Here is a 24,293-nt window from a genome sequence, read left to right on the forward strand (position 1 = left end):
CAGGTTGCGTGATCTGTCTTTGATCATAATTTGTGTATTTTTGCGTTGTGGTTCTGTAAATTATTTGTCTTTTTATGTGATTTAAAAAAATAACATCTACATTGATGATATGAGATATAGTGAGGGATTTCTTTCCTTTTTGTCCCTTACTTGGCCCATATTCATTAAAAAAAAGGTGCCTTTACACTAAACAGTTCAAGCCCTACTTGACCTGACTCAACATGCCTCTTCTGTGCTGTATTTCTACCGGCCCCCCTTCTTACTCAGGGTGGCAGGGGCTGTCAACTTTTCAGTTGAACTGACCATAATCCTTCTCACTGCGAGTTTTCAAGAAATGGCAAGTTTGTTTCTTGGTGGTATTCGCGCAGATACGTCACTCTTTGACCAACCAGCGGCCGGACGTTAAAGAAGTTGCCTTTTTAATGCTGGCTCAGCTCTCTTGAAACCACCAGGTACCAAAAATGGTTTCTGCTTCCACGTACTGTGCTCGTTGAAACGCAACACAAACCGGGTAGAATCAAGTCGAGTCTAGTACTGTAGCTCCAAGACGAGCAGGGGAAAGACCCCCTATAGTTTGCCTACCGGCCCGCGGTTGGTGTAGAAGATGCCATCCTTCACCTCCTGCATCGCTCAGTGAGGATCCTGTTCCTGGACTTTTCTAGTGCCTTTAACACCATCCAGCCCTCTCTGCTCCAGGACAAACTGAAATGTTTGCATGTGGACCCTGGCCTGGTCTCCATGGGTGTGCAGTACAGGAGCACCTCAGGGGACAGTACTGGCCCCTCTCCACTTCACCATATATACTTCAGATTTCTGCAACAACTCAGAGCTGAGTCTCGTCAAGAAGTATGCTGACGACACTGCCATTGTTGGATGCATCAGGGACAACAGCGAGGACGAGTACAGGAGTCTGATACACTTGCAGCTGAACACTTTAAAGACCAAGGAGCTGGTCTTGGACTTTGGGAGGTCCAGGACTAAGCCACATCCAGTGTCCATCAGAGGCGACTAAGTGGAGATAGTTGACAACTATAAGTACCTCAGTGTGTGGCTGGACAGTAAACTGGTCCTGCAACACAGACCATGTATATAAGAAAGTTCAGAGTAGACTGTACTTTCTGAGGAGGCTCCGATCATTTAACATCTGCAGGAAGCTCCTCTGCATGTTCTACCAGTCTGTGGTGGCCAGTGTCCTGTTCTATGCTGTGATGTGTTGGGGTGGGAATGTGTCCAAGAGGAGTGTCAACAGGTTGATCAGGAGGCTCTGTGGTTGAAGCTGGACTCACTGGTGACAGTTGCTGAGAGGAGATCACTGGACAAACTACTGTCCATCATGGATGATGACAGTCATCCTCTGAACACTGTGAGATGGAGCACAAACCCTCCTCCTCAGATGCAACACTAATAGACTCAGGGACTCATTCATTCCTCGTGATATTAGGCTGTTTGATTCTGAGTTCGGGGGCGGGAGTGAAAAGATGATGATATTCCATGTTAATCTTTGTATCCTTTGTCTTTGTTCTTTTTTCTTTGATCGGTGTTTTTTATCTTTAGCCTTATATTGTGTCATCTTGCACTTTCCTTTTATAGGAACTTTGTTCTTGTTATTGTTCTGTATTGTTGTGCGCTGGAAAAACAGTTTCAATCATTTTTCATCCATCTATCTATCTATCTATCTATATCATGGGCCACTGGTCACAAGTTTAAGACCACCCCTGCTCTAACGTGTACTGTACTTCACTGCAGCATGGAGGAGACGGTGCGGACCCTGCTGCAGAACCAGGACTCCCTAGAGGGGCCTAAGGTTGACCCACTGGACCTCATGAAGGCATACAAGGTAAAACTAACCTCATCTATCATTTTTAATTCTTAACAGGTTCTTATCTCATTAAGTCATATTCAACAGCCTCTTCTCAGGTGGCCCGAGAAGGTTTGTCTTGTTTACTCGTTCGTGTCCACCTCTCTCGGAGAACTTCTCTTGACTCTAAAGTTTGAGCTCCTTCAGTGGGCCCGCGGTCTCGGCCGGTTGTCAGAACTCCCCCGCTTTTATTACACTTGTGTTCAGCATCATGAAGAATTCATTTCACATATCTCTCTGTGACCCTGAGGCGATGCATCTTCTCACGTTGTCTCTGTGCTTTCCAGGACAAACTCCTGGAAGAGATGTGGAAGCAGCAGGACAGTCTGGAGGGTCCGGCAGCTACAGTGGCGGACTCGTCTGCCCTGCCCCAGGCAGGCGGCGGATCGGAGGAAAACTCAAAGGACGGCAACCTGCTGCTCGAGCGACTCCGAGCCTTGGAGGTAATGCATTGTCCAGGTGTGTTGTCCGTGTGTGGAAGTCGAACCGCCTCTGCAGAGGTGGACCATTCAAATTCAATGAGGAGAATAACTATGACGGGAAATCAAAAAATAGTATGTGGAGATAGAAACAAATAGGAAAGGAAAACAAAGTTTCTTTTTGTAAAAAAAACTCTTTACATTTAAATAGTTACATTAGAAAATTATCCTAAGCCCCACCCACTGAAAACAGACTGTTTTGGATATGACATCTTGTTTACCGTAACCACGCCCACTCCGCTGTGATTGGTCAAACATCAAGGTTTGTCACCAGATCAATCCCTGAAGTCTCCATCCCCAAGGGACTTGTTCCATAAAAAAAAGCCGGGGCGTGATTACAGCTGGCTGGAGGAGGAGTGAAGACATTATTACATCATAATGGACTCTCGTAACCTCTCGTTCGCCCAGATTTCAGACGGGGGGAGAACTTTATAAAGTAATTAGTTCGAAACATGGTCCTGATGAGGGAACTTACTGCATTTTGGAGAGGAAGACTTCAACGTTTTAAAAAGTCAATTGTGAGTTCGTTTTTAGAGCGAAAAGACACAAGAACATCCGGGGGAAGCTGCTCATTAGCAAGTGAACACCACACCGTCCATCTAACTGATTGAACTAAAAATAACTGAAATCTCTGGCCTAAAAAATGAGCCTTTATTCCTTCACACCGGGACGAGGCTGGTCGGGAGGGTTTAAATATTGCAGAGGAAGCTGGTGGTTTGCACGGAGGGGGAACGAGGCGGCGGCAAAAAGGTGCGAGTCTGGTCCAGTAGGCGATAATTAAAGCTGTGACAGGCTAGTTAACATTCAGAGCCGCTGTTTCAGGGGAAGTTCTGGTATCACACCTTCCCTGCAGGAGAACGGTAATAGAAGTCACCATCTGTTTTGGTGGGGTCTGTGACACGACCATTACCGAGCCGACCGGCTCCTGGAGTGTGAAGAACAATCGGCTGCACAGCTCTTCGGGAGAATGGATTGAACCAGCGGGGAGATAATTAAGCCAATTCATTTTAATTAGCCGGGAGTTTTTTCGTCTGTGGTCTCGGTGTTACCAATACTTCACAGTAAAGTCTCACAATTACTAACCAGATCAGTTTCATTTTGATAATTTAAAGATGCTGTAAAATCATTTTATTAGAACATAACTTTAAACTTTTTTTACGAGTGTTAGAAAGTTTATTGTTTTACATAAAACGACAATATCGTAATTATCACCGAATTGATTAAAGTGGTTTGTTATTATACTGTATATGGTGATTATTTACAGTCATAACCATTTGTTAAACTGAAATGTGCAGGACCCGCCCATTTTATAACTTTTCCTCTTTACATTTAATAAAATTGACTTATTACTTAAATCTATATAAAAGCAAATATATGGAAAAAGTGCATTACATTTATTGAAATCAACATTGTGAGCCTTCCAATAATAATCATCTTTAATTGATGAATTAGAAATAAAGAGTAAAACAAAGAGACAGAAGACACAGTTAATCTCATGAAAACATTTCAAACAACAAATAAAGAGTATTAAAAACATCGACCACAGTCGCTTTCTTGAGTCATTGAAAAAAGGACTCACAGATTAATTGAGTGAATCTGGTCATAAAAGCGTCATCTTTGCTACAAAACTGGCCGGTCACTAGATTGATATTGTTCAGAAATTAAGTGTTATTGGAAAATTGCCCAGAGAACATTTTTTTCTCATGATTCGTTGATGGAATGACTAAAATCTAATTAGTTAATTTTTTGAAAACATCTTGAGCCTCCTGCTGCTGCAACATGTTTTGTTAGACCAGAGGGAGGATCTGCTGATACACAACAAGAAAACACTTTTGGTCACATGTGCTGCTGCAGCTCGAGAATAAGATGAGTTAGTTGAGAACTAATACTTGTAATCATGTGTTTACTACGCTATACATTGTTGACTTTTACAAGTAGATCATTACATGTAACCTTTTATGTTATCTCTGGGTCAACATGACCCGGTAGCCCGAAAACAAATGTGTTTGTAAGATCCCTTGTGTTGCCTCTGGGTCAAGGTTTTCAGCCCACTGGGTCACCTTGACCCAGAGATAACACAAGGGTTAAGTTGTTAAGACTTTTTCAGCCTAAGAAATCCATAGTAATTATATTAAGAATTAATTTGTATGTTATTATAAATACATTTTATTAAAACATAAATCATAAAGAGCAACAAAAGCTATTTCAATTAAATATGAATAGTTCTTTATTTCAGATGTTTTCATTTTTATTCATTTTAAGTTACAAAAGAAAAAAGAAAATTGTCGCTATCTATGCAATTATTTAAGGAACTTTTATTCTAAATCGTTATTTCAGATTTTATTTGATGTATTTTGATAATGAAGACCGAAAACCTGAAATGAAACTTTTCATTTTTAATAAGTTTAAAGAGTTAAGCTGGTAATTGATTAAACAAAGAAGTTAAACAATGAAAATATTTCAACATAAGTTTTAAGGCTTTTCTCTGACCTAACAAGGGCCGTATAAATGCGATCAAAGGGCCGCGTGTGGCCTCCAGACCATACATTTCAAAGTCAGCTCCAGAACCTCAACGCTCGGGTGGGTTAAGGTTAGATTTTATCCGGACATCGCTGACCTTTTCACATTCTGGCCTTTTAAACGCTGTTACACAAACTGTTAGAGCCACGTCGTGATGAAGCAGCTTAAACTCTTGCCAGTCCAATTTCCACCTCTTGATTTCGTGCCGTCTCATGTTTTTCACCCAATCTGCCCTCGGTTCAAACCGACGCCTGCTCTCACCAGTTTTTAAGATTTACTGGATTAATCATTTTAGCAGAGAGGCGGCTCCCGAGTTTCCTGAAAATGGGTCCCTGCTTGCTTTCGGGCACAGACCTCTGTCAGTAATTGAATTATAGCTGCGGCACTTGAGCCTCCCAGACACGAGGGGAAGGTGGAGATTTAAAGCATCATTCATTTGGAAAAGCCCCTCTTTCAATAAGCCGTGCGAAGGAGCCGGAACTCTCTCTCGCACCGAGCACGACAATAACCTGAATAATGACTGAAATACAGCAGCGCGGTGTGAGGTAAATAATTTCTTGTTTATGTCTGCAGGCGGAGAACTCGGCTCTGTCCCTGGAAAATGACAACCAGAGGAAGCAGTACGAGCGATGCCTGGACGAGGTGAGGCTCAGGAAATGGGTTAAACTTGTACACAATTGATACATTTGTTGGTCAACACAAACTCCAGGGAAACCAAAAAGCCACACAAATGTAGGTACTTCAATTTTATCATTGGTCAAAAATACAAACATCCAAAATGGATATAAAAATATATATATAAAGGTGAAACTCACCCGTCAAGAGCCCCTCATGTCTCACAATATATTTACAACCAAAATATACCGTCAGAACGCAACTACCACAAAGTGTACTTCTGTCGAAACATGATCAAAAGTACCGATATGGCACCAGTATCGGATAACACCCATAAGACTCAGAAAGTTCTCAGTTAAAACCATACATCACTCTTTCTTTGCGCCAGAGATGTTTAGAATTCGACTATTTTGGTCACAGTCCGAATCCCTATGATCTGGAGCGACTCTCAATATCTATTCATAATGTCTGTCAAAACATGTACATATGAAAGCTATCGAAGTCTCCATCTTCAATCCCACCCATATCTATCAAGGAAGAGATATTTAGCAATAAATATCACATCATATATCAGTGGTAAGACTCAATTTTCAGTTACCACAGTGAAGTGGTTAAAGTAGTTTGATTAGCCTTGCTAGCAGACAAGCTAACAGTAGCATCAAAGATATTGTTCCAGTGCCGTTCACGTCGACACACCCGAAACATTTCAGAACCAAACATTAATGTAGACAAGATACAAGAGTAGAGAGACAAGAATTAATCTGGAGGCTGTTGAATAATCTGTACTTAAGCATCTATTTGCGGCGCATTAGAACCCATGCTATAAAGGGGTGAATGCACAGGTAACATTTAACAAACTTTTCGTTGCCGATATCGAGATACTTTGTGACCCAAGAAGTAAGACGGTAACATTTTATAATTGTTTCACTGTTGTGTCAGCTTTTACGTTAGCTTGTACGCTAACTAGTGCCATATGCAGTTACTCTGATGAATTGGAATAGTTTCTAAATACATTTACAAAAAAAGAGTATATATAGATTATATATAGAGTTATACCACGTCTTCAACACCACAACAATAACATCAAGTTGACTTTTGGTTTGAAATGTCCAGCCAAGAGTCAAAATATAGGTTTTCAGCTCCACATCTTCAGACAATACAAAAACAACCTATAAACAATTCCTATGCACCAATCTGAGGGGGTGGTATAGAAGCACCCTGCAGGTGAGGAACGCTTATTACATCTAGACATCCAAATCAAATGTCCGCTTGCCTGCACAAGACCGATCATCATCACTCCACAAGTGGTCGACTACATCAGAGACTCATGATGACAAGACCCACCTTCGTTCCACCAACTTCAATCCGCTCTGTGCTCATCCTTGTGTGCATCAGTGGCGGTTACCATGGAGATCATCCCTATTGAGACTTCCAAGCGCTCGGGGTTGAAGAAAGAAATTTTCCCTCGAGGGATTAATTTTCGCTTTATTAAGTCGAGTGAAAACCTACTAGGAAGGAAACAGTCGGAGCGAGTGCTTTAATGAAATAAAATAGTTACAATGACATTGTTTAGATGGAACTGTTGGACTTTTATCTGAATTCATTTGGGTTCTTTTTGTGATTCATTTAAACATATTATTCTAGTCAGTAACTTAAATCATAGACTCTTTTCTTACTTAATTTCTTCCCACAGTTAAAACAAACCAATTCATCACAACTACTGACAAAGCAGACAGTGTCCTGTGTAACAACGGTCCTGGAAACCCGCTCAGGTGTCGAGGGATTAACCATTATTGTGTTTCCATGACAACAGGCACATCAAGCCAATGCAAGGAAAAAAGAAATACTGCACAACCCGGACAAATACAAAAACAACAAGCTCTCACCAGAGCATCAAAACAAGTTCTCCATCATTGTTTGGTGACTTTTGATGGAGGGTCATGGATTCGACATTAGCATTAGCAGTGTTATGAGACTTATTATGATTAAACATTAAATTCAAATGCTAGTGTTAAAAGATGGTCAAATAATAACAGAAAACACAGCTCAATGTGGAAAGGTTATTTAAGGTTCTTGTTGAGAAAACATCAAGATAAAGAGATTTTTAATCCCTAATCTTGAGCTTGCTAAAATGGGTTGAGAGGCGGCTAACATTAGAAAATAGCAAACACTGTTTCAGCTAAACTGACTTAAGTACACAGTAGAAATGATGAATCTAAATTGGTTATCTATTAAGAGCTTGTACTTTTGAATGCTTCATCTTCACTAAAATTGTGTTAGCATCAGCTAGCTGATGAGTGGCTAAGAGCTACTGATGACTGATCTTTTTTTTTTTCTTTCTACAGGTGGCAAACCAGGTGGTCCAGGCTCTGCTCACACAGAAGGTTTGTTCTTTCAGTTTTATTATTCTCAGTATATTTTATATTTGATTGAAATTAGTTTGGTGCTTAACAGTTTCCGAGACTTTTAGGGCTTCACACACACTGAAGATACCAAAGAAATTACTTAAAAACAATCATGACATGATCCTCTAAAATAATTATAAATGAACTTAAATACATAAATTGTGACACTTTAAAGTTTTAAAGTTAGTTATTTGTCACTTAATTAGAACATTTGTAAGATGTAGTAGATTAATCTGTGTATTCATGACTATTGATGGCCATTAAGTTGCAATTATTTAATTTAAAATCAGCTATAACTGTATCATAATTCTTAAACACTGCCTCTTTAAGTACATAATAAACATGCTATTTTATTGATGAATAAAAAACATCAGCCTTTACCATTTTTTCTACACATGTATCTGCGTCTTATAACCACTAGAGGGTTATGTCTTAATTAAAACTCCTTCAAATCCCATTACAGCAAAGCCCTCCCAGTAGTTATCAAAAGAAACATATTTATTCTTGAAGACACACATCAAACAAGTACTAAATTATAGCTAATATAACAGATAAAACACTTAATTTACCACATTTTTGTGCACTTAAAATCATTTTATTTTCTCAGAAAGCCTTACTATTAATTCTGGTTTTACTCACTGACCTTCATCAGATGTGGTACATGGCGCTCAAGAATCTACTTAAATATTGGTAAACTATGAAACTGCAACTTGAGCTATGTGTATTAAAATGTACGTAATTGCAACATAAATAAAGTGCTTAATTTTTTAGTATTACTCTGCCAGGCTCCACAGTAATGCCTCACAGAGTAATACTATGAAACAGCACTATATTTATTTTGTAATTTACCAACATTTTAAATCCTGTATAAATACAATAATAATTTATATATGAATAAAATGGTTTTATCTTTCAAAGATTTTTCATAAAAGCTTCAAAAGTGTCAAAACTTTATTGACACCACAGTGTACCAGCATTAATGTTCAAACTACTCCACAAGCAATATCACCTTCACGCTAATGTGTATTTGCATCTTACATTGTTGAAGTTTCAGAGAGGAAGTAATACTGCAAACTTGATAGAACTATACAATGACTCGGTAAGCGCTCCCACAGAATGATACTCATGAGATAAGTTGTATAACCGCTTCAATATTTGTCGAAATATCATTTCTCTTCTCGTCTGTTTTTGAGATGTTCAAGTATCGTGAATAGAATCATGTCAGCCATCACAAATTTGAACTAAAAACCAATATTCTATCGTTTGTATGGATTCATGAGTCTCTCTTTGTGTCCGCTGGGCAGGATTTGAAGGAAGAGTGTGTGAAGTTGCGGACTCGTGTGTTTGACCTGGAGCAGCAGAACCGAATATTGAGCGTGCTGTTTCAACAACGCGTCAAGATGTCCGCCGTTCCCATCTCCCAGGTAGGTGCAGCGTGAATTGCTTTGGAGATCCAAACCTAGGCTGACAGATCTCGGAGGAAATTTAAATTTTACATGAGCGGCGGTTCTGCTCTGAAACCCCGCTGATTCTCAACACGCACACGGAAAGAAAAAAAAAATCTAACAAGTGATGTATCCTCATCAAGTGTGGCCAGTCAAATGAAGAATTATCTGAACTGGGGTCACGATGGCGTCCGCTCAGGTCAAAAGAGGCTCGCGGTTCCACTAATTAATCATCATTTTTGGATAAGATTGTATAATGAAGTTGGAAAGCGACAGAGCGGAACGGCAATGTGGGAGATTCACACATGTTTTACCAAATGAGCAAAACTTTCAAAAGACAAGATAATGTGTGGTACGGCTCAAAATAAAAGTAGATTAATGTCCATGATGTTATATATCGGGGTTAAAGATAATAGACATAGAGATCATGAATGTCAAATGCTATTTGGAGACTTCCAATAATAGTAAAACCCATGTTGAACCAAAGGAATTTGATGGAGGTTTTTGTGAAGGAGGACAAATGCAAAGAAAGAGTTAACAAAGATTGAGCGTCCAAGAATGAAAAGACAATATGATAATCAAACTAGTACTTCCTGTTTGAGATACTTTAAGATACATCTTGTTTGGCCACCGACTTAAAACATTTTGGGGGAAATTTTTGATTTTTTATGTTGACAAAAACATTACAAGAAATGTTGTTTCCATACAGAACCCATGTGGAACATATTTTCAAGTGGATAGAGTCCTGTATAGCAGGCGACTCCTCCCTATATTTAAAAAACACTGAACCTTTGAGATCAAAAACAGACTCCTAGGTTCAGGGGCCAATTAGATACGGCATTTCTAGTATTTCAACAAGGGACTTATTTGGTATTCGCCTTTAATTAACTTTCCACTTATTGGGCATTTTAATTTAAAGTGATAGTTCACCCAAAATTCCCTCATTTTCAAGTCAACTAAGAGTAGGGATTATTTTCAGAGTAATATATTACTTTTTAGAGTTATAGACAAAAAATTATGGTTCATTTTAGTGTAGCGACTGATGCTCAGTTGTCTTCGTCTTCCTCCAAAATAACCAAATACCTCCATACTGCTCGTCTGTAACGTCCCTCTGGAAGCCTCGATGAAATAAATCGTTCGGGAACAGAAAATCTCCAGGTAAATGTAAATGTAATGGTGAGTCCTTCAGGAGTGCATACGGCCTTCCGGCTACGCTGAAAGCACACGCAATAATTACCCGGTGTACTATCTGTCTGTATCTCTTGTTATTCTTTCAACTTCTGCTTCAAACAAGCGTTACATATAGACTTGTTTAAGGACGTTACAGACGAGCAGTATGGAGGTATTTGGATGTTTTTAAGTGTCTTTTTGGACGGAGATGAAGACGAAGATAACTGAATTAAAATGAACGTTTTAGCCTATATTTGAAAAAGGAACAGATTACTCTGTAATCTTAACCCTTAGTTGAAATGAGGGCGAGAAGAAAATGGGTGAAATTAAAACTTTAGGTGAACTAACACTTTAAATGTATGCTGTCCGGGTTGAAGAGACAGATTCTAGATGCGTGTTCAAGTCAAAGCAGTGACACGATTCCTCGTCAGCCCCCGAGACAATTGAACGACTTTTTGTCTCCATTAAATCTAAACCATCTCTCCATAATTTATCGCTCCCGCATGTAGAGTTGTCACAATTCACAATTCTTCCGCAATTAAAATCCCTGGAATTAATTCAGACACCTTCCGGTCGAGTGGTTCCGAAGCGCGTTGCTCGACAGCGTGACGCGTCTCCTGCAGTGAAAACCTTCACATCAACATCACCGTGAATAATTGATGCTCTTGATGGACATTTTGTATTTTATTTTCTGACGTGTTTTTGCATCATGGGCCGAATGTTGATGTGAGCAGTGAGACAGAGGATTATACTGAGCGTGTTGAAATTTACTTAAGGTAGGAAACACAATTTTACCATCGTCCATCAGGAAGATAGCAAGAATCTCTAACAAACCACATCTCTGAATCGTTTTAATAGTAGGACTAACTGTAGAAAGAATAATAGGAGTGGACTTGAAAAATTGGTAGATGTTATTTCTTTGGTCCAATCTTCCGAGTAGAGCAATGTCTCAAGTTATTGATCCCAGGGAGGAATCACAACTCATCTTTAACCTTTTGTGGAAAAGGCCAAACTTTCACTCAGAGGCCAGGACGAAACATCTAAATGCATCGTGTCGGAGACTCTCGGCTACAGGAGTCTTGACATTTGTAACTTGAACTTATATAATGGGTTCTGTTCGTTTTCCTTGGGGGAACCGTGATAAAAATAAAACGGTGAAAGTGAGGACTCGGGATGGATACAGATTTTGGCACCGTAATTTCAGGTCTAGATAAGAACAGTTTTTAAGCGGACAGAGAAGATAAGCAGACTTTCTGTGTTTAAATATCCAAGATAGTACAGACTTTCAAAATGTTTTTTTTATTTTTTTTAAAAGAGCCACTATCGGAATTCTTATTTGAACGAGCCTCCAACGCACACTAAAGCCTGCCAAAAAATACTGACTGAAATGCAGAACATTCCCAATTTCCGTTACGGGGGTAACCCATTAAAACCAAACTTTAAGGGAAATAAATACATTTGTTTTGAATATATAAAAAGAATAAGATAGAAAGAAATGTTTGATAAAAGGTACTGATAAAAAAGAAGTACAAATGTTTTTTGAGCTTTTTTTTTTTAAACATTTAATTTTCTTCCACTGTTATCTGTGCTTTAATTCTGCTAGACTTGAGAAAACCGCTCGACTATTTTCATGCTTTTATTCTGACGATAGTGTCCAGCAATAGCATTTTGTTAAATCATGACAGAGACAGAAAGAAACATTTATACTTAAGGTAGCGAGTACAGGATGCCAGAATTTACTCAAGGAGAACGTTTTTTGAAGTATAAAGAAAAAAAACCTCTCAAAGAAACAACATTTTGAGGAAGATAGCTTCTTTCAGTTGCCACCAGTTATTGGTAGGACTTGGTGATGAACTTTGTTTCTTTTGTGGAACCAACCAAGGAGCTTCGGTAATACCGGGATTAAACATGAATTTTGGTACCAATGCGAGATCAAAACTTGATAATATGTGGATAGATGATAGAAGCTGCTGGAACATCTTCAGCACCATGTGATTGAAGGGCAGGTAATTGCAATCGAAGGAAAATACTTCTGGAATAAGGTTTCGAGGAAGTTCAGATCGTGGCCTCAGAGCTCTTGATTTCTCACAAGAGAGCTTGTCTGACACATCACTTGGGAGACATGAACACATCTGATTGGTCCGTGAGAAGACAGGAGAGGGTGATGGAGATTTGAAGGAACACTAGTGTCTCCTGTAATAAGTGCTTCCACAAAATGAGTCGGTCCTTGTGCTTCCAACCTTGGACACCGTGCCGTAGATACAGCGACCTTCTTTTCACCGATTCAACCAACAGAGATAAAATATATATATACATTTTAATAAATATTGCTGAGAAAATCTGTCAACAATTTCTTTCATCAGAGGAAACTATGGTGGAAAACTGAATTCACTACCTCCACCTTTATGTTTCCAGACAACCAACCAAGAACTAACCCATATACAACATTTAAAACCGGTTTCATCGTGTCTTTATAGCCATAAGAGCAATAAAGTATTTCTATCTATAAGAGCAATGTTATGACTGATATGGAACAGTAGGAAGGAGGAAGAAAAAGAGATTGGAAAGATTTCTAAATTAAGGTGGTAATAAGGCTAAGAGAAAATTGATTCACATACAGTATATATCCTTGTATTTTTTCCAAAATATTTATTGATGAAAAAAAAGGCAATAATTGTATTTATTTATTTAATAGTTTTTTTCAGCATTGTAATTTTACATTTAACATGTAAAAATTCACAGTGTTTGTTTAATTTTTTGTTAATAATTAAACTTCCAGCCGCTAGATGGCAGCAGAAATATGTCCACTGCAGATCCCAGTGATGACTGAGGACGAGAGGATACAGTGACTCTAGCAGCTTTTAATGGCTGATGTTGGGACATATTTTGGTTTCAAAACAAATGAAAGCAGTTACGACTTCTTCGAGAGTCATGTGGTCTGTATATCCTGAGTAAAAGTACTCGGACAATACTACAAATCTGTTTTTCGGTTATTTTGCCAAAAGAAAAACGCAGACAGCTTAAAAATAAGTTCTTCTGCTAGCATCCATGTATGTTTCAAATGAAAAGAAAACAAGTTCTGTTGTTCTTAAAATGGCTTCTAGCACTCTTCTCTACAAAGTGTTATTCTTTGCACCAAACACCAGAAGCTACAATGATCTTTCCTCCCACAGTCGTTCCGCTTGTTTGGACTCCTGCTGCTCGGAGTGTAGAACAGAACATCTTGTTAAAGTCCAGCTTCGCCCGACTGATAAAAACACAGAGCCGACCGGCCAGGAGAGCTCAAGTTGAAAAAAATAAAATGGAAGGAAAAAGACAGCGAGGTCTCCATCAGTGATATCAGTAATGAAGGAGATGGAAAGAGAACGATTTTAGAAAGTTAAAGATGAAAAAAGTTGGCCAGATGACAGAAATGAATAATTTATGGTCATTCAAATTGATGGTGATAAAAAGATGAATTGTTAAATACAAATTTATATTTAACAAGGCAATAAAGAGATACCAATAAACATTTATTACTTGATTTAAGAGATAAATATTGTATTTTAAGAATAATCTTTTCAATAAATCAGAATATTATTGAGTTACTTGAACGTTTTTGAACAGTAGAAAAATAACTATGTGTGTAATAAAGAAAAATACATTAAAACAAACCTAAAACACTTAAAATATATTTTGACATTTAAATTACTCTATATGCTCCTTAAAACATTATTTTATCATGGACAACCATCTTCTATGCGTTCAGGCCAGTTAACATAATTTTCTCGGGTTCATTTGACGCCGAATCAAAACGATGAGGAACACACATCACTGAATCCGTCCTCGTCGCTGATGACAAGTCTCGCACAAATCATGTTGAACTTTTTCACTTGCGTCGAATCCTAACAAAACCTTTTTCGACTCTTGCTGTAATTAGTTTGGAGATTAATCTGCCCGGTCGAGGCCTTTTGCTGCAGCGCGTGAGAAATAAAAGGCGAGACCCGATAATCAAATATTTGGTGAATATCAATGAAAGGGACCAGACGACTCGGGTCCCCGACTCCCTCAAGCAATTATTTCTTATTCACATTAATTATCGCTAACTGATGACACTAATGACTTTGGCAAGGCGACCATGCCAGTCGTGCGGTTGATCAATGCCGCGTCGAATCGGGTCGCAACATTTGACACCTTCGGGTGCCTCTTGCCTGGACGTGGCGGCGGCGAATACCGATGGCGTCCCAATCTCAATCATGCTAATGAGTTCAAATAACATGACGCTGGCCTTTCAAAGTGCCGGCTGCGCAAAAGTCTGCTTTCCTGGAGATGAGCCAGGAATCGAAGTCAACTTCAACGAATTGCATCAAATGACATTGGGTTTGAAGTCGAAAGGGGTTGAAACTGATGAAAAACTAATAAAAAACGTTGTATCGGTGCAAGAACCAAGTTGTATTATGTTGTTTTACAAACTTGCCGGATCACCTGTAAATCCTAAACTAGACAGTAGACTCTATTCTAGAACGTAAAAGCGGCGATAGGAAGGATGAGGATAAGGTAGTGAGGCGACCAAAGATGTCGGAGATGGTACTTGCATTTATTTCCATTATGGAACCAAGTCAAGTTTAACTAGGTTTCTGAGAGGATAAAACCCAACATGAGGCCTTCTCGTATCTGGTAACTTAACCCTTGACCCAGGAACAACACAAGGGACACCACAAACAAATGTGTTTTCGGGCCTACGGGTCACATTGACCCTGAGATAACGCAAAGGTTAAAAACTAAATATTTACTGTATATGGACTTGAGAGTCTCACAACATTGCATATACCATTTTCTAACTCTAGACTGTAAGATACTTATAAGGAGAAATTAAATAATGAAATTTCAGAATTACTCTGAAAAATAATTGAAAAAAATGTGCAATCTGGATGAAATGACTTACCAGGTCAATGTAAGGTATTTCTGCTGGTCATCATACCAATAACACATATAATTAATAAAGAAAATCTCAATCATCATTTTAGTAGTTATGGGACTCAATGTATCAAACACATCTTTTTGGGGGTTTTCCCCCTAATTATGTTCAATTTTTGAAATCACTTTGTAATGATACTTTCAACTAAGCACAGCTTTAAACAGAAAATTATCACAATACATGTGATCCACTGGTTTAGTCTGTATATGTTCCTTCAAAAGCTGCAGCTTTGACCTTTAACGTTCATAAAAGCTTGGTGTGGCTGAAACGTATTGCTGCTGAAATTGAAATGACTGAAATTAAAACAGGGTACTTTTCCCCTCTGCACATGAAAGGCAGGAAAACACATGCACTCCTGTGTTTGCCGCTGCGAGCCATCATCGTCGCACACTTGTTAGTCATGGTGCGCTTGTGCATGAAATATGAATGAACAGCGGGAACACAGAAATGGCTTCGCGCTCGCTGAATAATCGTGTCACAACAAAAAAATGTCTCCAGTCTCCAAAATCCCAATCGCGACATCCACACCATCTCGTGAAAAAGCAGGGGAATTTAAACTCAGGTGATTTAAAAGAGGCGACGCGTTAAATGTCATTCCATTCTTCGATTAACTTTTTGACTTCGGCGACGACTCCGGGAATATTGGTTTAAGAATATCGGCACGTAAATCTCGTGTTTTTATAAGTTGGGATCTTTTGGCACAATATAGATTTAAAAAAGAAGGGATTGTATCTTTTTTGAGTTTTTATACCGACTTCCATATCACAGAGAGGTGGCATGTCTCAGTGTTGGACTAAAAAGAGTGTGTCCATACCAGCCTTCACTTTGTGTTTGTCAATGACCAGGTCATTGCAGGAAACAGCCATATTTTGACCTAAACTTTCATGATTCTAAAACGATCAAAACACAGAGTTGCTTCCATCGCTCCAACACGACGTCACGTCCGTCCCGGGTCTTATACTTCGCTTCGTGGAGAAAGATGAACAATCCAGAGTGTGTCAGGGGTCGTTTATTCGCCGTTCCAAGTCAGACAAAATACAAGCCTTACGATCGCGACCAGACACACTTTGTCCACACAAAAGGTCACGATCTGTAGAAACATCGATATATTTAAGGCAGATTTCCCATCCGGGAGGTCGTCTCTTTCCGGCCAAATGGTCCTTTCAAGTTCCCTGTGTCCCGATCACCCATTGAGAGACATCCTTATTTGTTTTCTTGTAATCTAATCATTCAAATGTCCTTGGGTGGGGGTTTTCTTCTCTCCCGTCTTTTAGCCCCCCTTTCTCTGTGTGTCTTGCTTTGTTCTTTGATCTATGATTCAAGGTGTGATTTGCAGATAAAAAGATATTTGAAATTACCGCTGTCGGATCTCTAATTCTGATCCAAGCTTGCCTCGAACCAGTGTGAATCGGTCTGGAGTCGAATGTTGATTGTGAATATGTAGTCACGTACCCGCTCTTAGATCAAGCGAGTAATTTATATTCTATATTTTGATTATCTTTTAGCATTCAATTAAATTATTGCGTATACGTATTGTATATAATAATTTTAATCTAAAAATTCCCAGTCAAATACCATTCCCTGATCGGTGCATGTGATATTCAAACCCACTCCCTGTGTTGCAGGAAATACAGATGAATGGAAGAGCAGGGATCCCAGCAGGACAGTGGCCCAGCCTAGTGAGTCTGACATGCCCACGCAGCAGCGGCAGTGGCAGCGAGGTTTCACTTTCCAGTGGCTGTAGCGAGTATTCCAGCGGCTCCCACACCTGGGCGGAGGGACGAGGCTTCTCCAAGCAGGTGCTTATGTTTTGGCATATTTTTTCTATGTTGAAGGTCTGATTCCAAATTGTATTTAGTCATTCATACATTTTATAAAATCCTATTCTCTGAGTGGGGTGTATGAGGCCTATCCCAGCTCCTTGTGGTCTTAAAGCTCCCCCAAAAGAAATTGCCAGCCAGTCACAAAGCACCCCAGAATCCAATAACCATTCATGACGGCCTATAGTCCATTTAAAGAACTTAAAAAAGCTATTTTTGGATGTAGCCACTACCAAACCGTGTGGCCAAATTAGCCATATTTTCAGTCAAAATTCCACAGGTTTTATTCACTCTTGTCATTGCAATTAGCATGTTTACCCAACACAGAACAAAAAAATGAAATAAATCTAATTCAAGTTTCTTGTTCTCCACAGTGTGCCACAAGCCGGGACAAGCGCATGAGTATGGGTTTAGGCAATAACTCTATGGCCATTGAGCAACCAGATTTGGGCTGGAAGGAAGGCCATATTCTGAAAGGCCTGAAACACCTCCAGATGTCAAACTCCTCGGAGACGACGAGTCCGGCATCTACGCAACACTGCAAAGACTGCATGACCTCCAACGAGGGGATTTACTCACTCGGGGGCAAACACGTGGGCCTGCAACAGGTTCGAAACAAACCGGAAGAACCGGCAAACCAATCGTTTAAAGCCAGAGAGATTGACTCTGATGATCCCAGCGATGACTTACCAAAACAGGAAACTGGTGGATCTGGGGTCTCCCCAAAAAGAGAAAATCTATCCCTGGACGAGCTGGAAGTCAACGGTGACAGTCACTATGAAAAAGATCACGTTCAACCCGAGACAACCTCTGGCATCTTCACCTCACCCGTCACCGACAACCTTGTGTTTTCAGAGCATCCCAACATTAAACTCGGTACAAGTCCGACCAACAGTCTCACGCACCTGAATGAAAGGAATAAAGACTCACTGGAGAAACACAAGCAATCTGAAAAGATGCTGAGCGACAGAAACAACAACCAGGAACGGTCCACCGATCGTAAATCGAGGCTCGATTTTGTCAAAAGGCAAGGAAAAATCCCAGTCAAACAGGGCGACGTCGGATCCGCAGGTGAGGTGAACAAGGTCATTCAGAACTGTGCGACAAGAGCTCTCAGCTGTGAAAGCGAAGCCAGACAACGCAGCTCCTCGATGGAAGTGGGTTACAGCAGAAACCATACAAGCCAGGACAGAACTCAGCCAGATTCTCCACACAGAAAACCAAAACCGCAGCTTTGTGACTCAGCCCGGAAAGCTTTTATTCTGCGCAGCAAGAGTGCGGACGGAGGACCAGAACAGCAGAAACAAGTTCACTCTCCGCTACACCAGAAGCTTATTAAGGATCACAGATCTAAAGGGCACACAAATCCTTCCGGGAACAATGTGTCTAACAAAAGGACTAGTCAAATGCACGGATCAAACAATGGGGTGAAAATTGAGCGAGAAGAGGACAATGGAACAACTGCTTCGAGGTCTCTTGAGCGAGTGCAGCAGCCCTCACCTCTCGCTTCCCCTGTGAAAAACACAAAAGCAATTAAACCGTCAGGGATTCAAGAAAGCACAAAAAGCCCAACCAAATTACCTTTACGTCAAACCAACAACGAATCTGTTGACGACAGCATTCATGACAACTTACCGTGCTCGCCGAGAAAACAGCCTCGACAAGAGCAGCACTCTGAAACGCCACACTCAGAAGACCGGTCTACATCTCCGCCCCCTCTTCCTGGACGATCTGGTTCACTTCTTCTTAGATCCGGCAGTGACTCCATGCACAGAGCTTATAAACAAGTTCCTCAACCGCAGAGTTCTACCACCGGAAAAGCCGCATCCCTTATGCCAAAACCACAACCAAATCAACCTTCCTCTGTCGTACAACTTCAACAATCTAACAAAGCGAAAGACAATCAAGCCACAGGAACAAACTTGGAGTCCGATGGAATACTTCACATTAAAGAATCCAAGATTTTTAACACCCACTCTTCAAGGCTGCCACCCATGCCAGCTCAGGAGTGCCAAAATTTTGACTCGGACCAGTTATCTATGGATAGACCCATCTTGTACCACAATGGAAATGTTCCTCCTTGTATGATGCCGAATCAAAACTTTTTGCAAAGGTCACACCAGAGTGTGAGTGAGCCAAAACTTTCAGAGGTCTTGCCTCAGGCGTATTCGAACATCTACTGCCATGGCGTGGGTAATAATCCCCAGAGCTGCACGTCAAGAATTGTGAAAGTGGCCTATCCGGTAAATGCTAAATCTCACGAGGCCATCCCAGGACAGGAAAGTGGAACATTCATGGTTTTTGGGAGACAGAACAAAGACGAGGCAAGTTTAAAGTGTGTCCAAACGTTCCAGACGTATACTTGCGACCAACAGATGATCCATGAATACAACACTCATGATAGATCCAGGAGGAAAATTGAGAACCGATGTAGTTCTTTGGATTCCGAACCATCGGTTCAACCTGTGGAGTCGGACAGCGGAGTGATGTTGGATTGGGGATTTGACGAGGAAGGTTGGTTGTTTAAACGCTCCGTTTCAGTGTCGACCAGGCCTCCCCTAAAGCCAGTGATGGGCATGAATGGAGCGAAAGCTCGGAGCCAGAGCTTTGGAGCCCGTTACATGGACCGACCGAGCTACAACAGATCCGGAAAGGTTCGCACTCAAATCAAAACCCACTCGGGAAGCTCCCTAAACTCTCTGGGTGACGTCCTTCCCGGAAGTTTGAGCTGCTCCAGTAGCTACCACTGTCCAATGAACCGATCCCTTTTGAATAACTTCCTTCTCGAAGAGGGTCTCACAGCCCCACAACAGTTAGGATCCTCGAGCGAACGGCTACAAAGTCTTAAATTGCAGCGCGAGCAGGCAAGAAGGCTGCAAATCGAGCAGCAATTTTCGAGCGCTTTCGGCGAGCCCGTGTCCGAAGAACCGGAGAGACAGAACACCATCACAACAATCGAAGAGAAGGTGATGATCGGCATCGAGGAGAACCTGCACAAGACTCAAGAGCAGGAGAGGAGCGTTGAAGTGAAACAGAAATCTGGCTCGTCCTTAGCAAATTGGTTTGGATTTCGCAAAAGTAAACTTCCAGCTCCGAGCGCTAAAAAGTCGGAGACTCCCAGAACGAAAGAAGAAAAGAGGGAGCAAAAGATCACGTCTCTGCTGGGCGCGAAGCAGTCGAAGTCGGACAAGAAGAAAGAAAGAAGAAAAAGTGACGGCAAAGACTGGTGAGATAGTTTTTTACAAGGTCAAATAAAGAAAGTGATGAACTTGCAATCTTGGCCCTGACAGACAATTATTCACTTTCTTCTTAACATTTAAACCTTCAGAGTAACATTTAGAACATTTTCTTTTTTTTTGGTCAGTTGGTTTAAATTTAAAGTTCTTTCGTGTATTCGGCTGAACAAAAGAAAATGATAAGGGCATCCGAGTTTAGAAGCTGCAGCGAGCAATTGTTTGACGTTACCTTTTGTTTCAGTTCCGTGGGGAGGAGGGAGTCCCATGATGCCGTGCGGGCCTGCATCTCAATGCCCTGCCCCGGGATGTCACTCAACGACTTGCAAGAACAGAACGACGTCATCGTGCAACCGCAGGTACGTTCATTTCACACGCTTGCTTTGAACGTCTTTGAACGTAAAAAGGAGACGATCACCTCTAGGAAAAAGTATGTCATCGTACTGCCCTGGAGTTAACTTAAGCATACCTGAAAAATTCAGATATTGCTCAAAAAAAATAATTGTATATGCTCTGTATATACTGTTATATGTTTTAAAAGTTGTGGAAGTTATTTATCTCTCCATCATTCTCTTTCAAAATGCAGATGATCAAACGAAGAGCCGAGTGTGAAAATGGATCTGCAACAAAGAGCCCCAACCAGGAAGCGGTGATAGGTCAGATATTTCTTCTTCTTCTTCTTCTCTTCGTGTCTTCACACCTTAAAATAAAAGATTTAAAGAAAGAATAATAAAATAACCAGGAAACGCAAGTGTGTGACGCTCAAGGTTTCATCTCTGCTTGCCATTTTTGCAGTTTGCAGACAGAAGTGAAGATCAAATATGGCTAATATCTGTAAGTTATACATATGCTGGGCCTGCAAAAAGTTTTATCAAACACACACATGCAAAACATCTGGTTTTGTCAGTGCGTGCTATTTCTTTTTTTCCCCATTTATCATCGTTTTTTACACTCCTCTTACGAGCTCGAGGAATCGGGAACAATGGCCACCATTTCACAGTCGTGTCTCGTAAGGTTTGCTCTCCAGTGGTGCTGTGGTATCAAGGCTCGACTCATCTTCCCCCGATCCATGCAATGACTATTTGCATGTGCCGGCACATCACAAATAGATCATTTAATACAGATTACCGATGTGTGTTGCACGGAGAATGCACAAGTGCGTGTCCTTCATCCAACGCATATAAAGGAAACATTCCTGAATATGAACTCGATTTTACACTTTTATTCTTTCTTGCATTCAAACAAGATGTTGATCCGACATCTTGTGTTGCGCAGCTCAGGTCAATCTGCATGCTTGACAACAGGGTGCCTCCGTTCTACCCTACAAATGGTGTTTGAGGTAGGATCTACACAGAGCACTTCATTTTACTAACCGGAATTATTCAAGCCCTGTGTTAAAGACCCTAAAAACTGTGCAATATGCGATAAAGTGTTAGGTTTTGTTTCAGAGAAGGTCTTAAGTACGATGATTTGAACAAAATATACTTTGGGAATTTAAGAAAGTCTCTGTATTAGTGGGAGGCTAATTTTGTGGAGTGCTTTGCAGCAGAGCTGGCATCACAGTCGGTATATCTCAACGAGGTTGTGCATCGTCAAAGATGCCATTCCTTGGATTTATTGTCCATCTGTTTTTTGAAATTATGACGCCTAAGTACCTTCAAAAATGTGTTTCAGATACACAAAAGTAGAGCAGAAGTGGATTTTAAATAGCACTTATAGAGGAGCTTGGCTTTAAATCTTGAAGCTAATTGAAGTGGATGACAAGGCAGTTTCCTAATGATCTCAAAGCCACTGATGAGTCCAGGAAATACAATTAAAAAAAAAGAGTACATCCAGACACTGCAACTGAATTTTGGACAATTATCAAATTACAAGACAATCGGGAAAAATAACGCTGCAGTAAATAGAGATTTATAAAATGAAGACATTTTATTCAGATACACGGAAAAAATGCTGTGGGCGCGGACAGAGATACCGGCGAATATCAGGCGTGCGAAACGGATGGTCGCTTGCTCTCAGAGGTTAATAACCTCATTAAAATTCCAGCTCAGCAGCATCTCCACTCGGTCACCCAAGTCACAAGTCAGTGAATTATTTTCGCCTACGGGCCCGAACTAAAGAGATGGATATCACAACTGTTGGCCCGTGAGAAGGTGTCTGGCGTACAAGTCGAAAGGAGTGAAATAAAACTCTTTAAATAGAAAAAACACAATGTCTATACATACATTTAACTACTTATTCCTCAAGTTGTGTTAAATATAAAGAAATCATTTTTCAGGAGATGTTGCCCATTTTTGTAAGAAAACTTTTTTCAGGCTGTTAAGAAACCAAACCGCTATTACAGATTCAAGCCATCACAGCTTTTATTTTAATTCCTTCACAGATTATTCTACTTCTTGTTGCAAGAAATTGTGAGTTGTTGTTTGTTTAACATCTCAACATCTTCTTGTGCTGTAATGGTTTGAAGGGTATTAGAGCAGAAAGGTGTGTGTGTACGTTTTTTTTTAGGTCATGAACATTTCATATCCACAATCAATGCATGCTTTTCATTGTTCTTCCAAAGCATCTGTGATAATAATGCAGTGGCGGCTTCATATATATTTTTACTATGCATTGTACATTGGACTGCATGTCTATTTGCAGGTAAAACTAATAAAAACTAACATAGTTTTAAGCTTATTTTAACTTGTCTCATTTAGGATACGTTTTAAGGATAAAAAACAAGTAAAAAACGTACTGTATTTGTAGATTAAACATCTGTCAAATAAAATAACATGAAGTCTAGCTCAGCTGCACTTATTAAGTCCCCCTGGATCTCCCTGTTGTTTTTCCCACGTCAGTCCACCTCAGCTGTTCTCCTTGTGCCGCAGGCTCCGGCTGCAAGATGCGAACGTTGGACAGTGGGATTGGGACCATCCCCCTTCCTGAATCCTGCTCCTTCTTCTCCTCAATCCTGCACTTTCTTCCCAAATCCTCCTCCACCCCAGAACAGTCTCTGCGTCCTCCCAGTGTCCCGGGGTCCTCCAGCGAGGAAGTGTCTCCTTCCCCGTTGCCTCGGTGGAGGATTCCCTCCGGCTTTAAGGACGCCAACGCCGGGGTCCCCAACTCCCTGTCCGAATCCTCCGTGACTGTCCAGTCAGTGCCTTTCCCCACTGTGGCCTTCCTTCAGCCCGTCCGACCCCAGTCTCCACCCATTGTGACCTCCGCCCGTGTGTGTGAAACCCAGTGCAGTATTCCCAGAGCGCCACCAGGTATAGTACGCTGCAACTGCACCAGTGAGACCTTCAGAAACCTTCAGTGAGCTTGATACCACCACCGATGTCAACGTTGGTGCACAGCGTACTAGTTTGTAAATCTGACCTAACCCTCAGCACTTGACATACTTGTGCTTGTATGCTTTTTAGTTATAAAAGTTTACACAACATATTTCATTAATTTAATTTACAACGTAAAAGAGTGGGGTCAATAAGTTCCTACCCTTCTGTCTTGTTGACTACCAAGTCCAGATAGGATATCAATGAGATCATTTTCTGGTTGACTACATGTCTGATTGCAGGTTGGTTGGCTTCATATGGGTATGCAAAGGTCTGAAGGGTGTTCCCAAAACTGACCGTATATTTTCTCCACTGGGTGTAAAGCTAAGTTTATTATTTGGTCAAAAGGTCAGCAAAATAAAAGGACCATTCCAGTCTTAATATCATGATACATCACCGACTGTACCATTCTTCGCAGATACACAAGTCTCCTATATTATAATAATATAATATCTAAAATAATTAATCAAATCAAAC

The 24,293-nt window shown here is 40.5% G+C and overlaps 1 protein-coding gene across 5 annotated transcripts in view; it reads left to right on the top strand.

Moving 5' to 3' along the window:
- The window catches only part of LOC148068173 (uncharacterized), a 47,854-nt gene that overhangs the window by 19,223 nt on the left and 4,338 nt on the right, over positions 1-24,293 (top strand). For 4 of the 5 annotated variants that reach the window (XM_087803534.1, XM_087803535.1, XM_087803531.1 and 1 more), the window contains exons 3-12: positions 1,747-1,837; positions 2,146-2,301; positions 5,431-5,499; positions 7,818-7,856; positions 9,182-9,301; positions 17,075-17,248; positions 17,644-20,495; positions 20,747-20,861; positions 21,089-21,158; positions 23,373-23,753. In XM_087803534.1, coding sequence (XP_087659660.1) covers positions 1,747-1,837; positions 2,146-2,301; positions 5,431-5,499; positions 7,818-7,856; positions 9,182-9,301; positions 17,075-17,248; positions 17,644-20,495; positions 20,747-20,861; positions 21,089-21,158; positions 23,373-23,753 — 4,067 coding nt within the window. Of the gene's footprint in view, positions 1-1,746; positions 1,838-2,145; positions 2,302-5,430; positions 5,500-7,817; positions 7,857-9,181; positions 9,302-17,074; positions 17,249-17,643; positions 20,496-20,746; positions 20,862-21,088; positions 21,159-21,297; positions 21,337-23,372; positions 23,754-24,293 lie in introns of those variants that run through there. The other variant, XM_087803536.1, reaches the window with a different exon arrangement.

This window comes from Callionymus lyra, chromosome 12, assembly GCF_982586985.1.
Source record: "Callionymus lyra chromosome 12, fCalLyr1.hap1.1, whole genome shotgun sequence".
Taxonomy (NCBI): domain Eukaryota; kingdom Metazoa; phylum Chordata; class Actinopteri; order Syngnathiformes; family Callionymidae; genus Callionymus; species Callionymus lyra.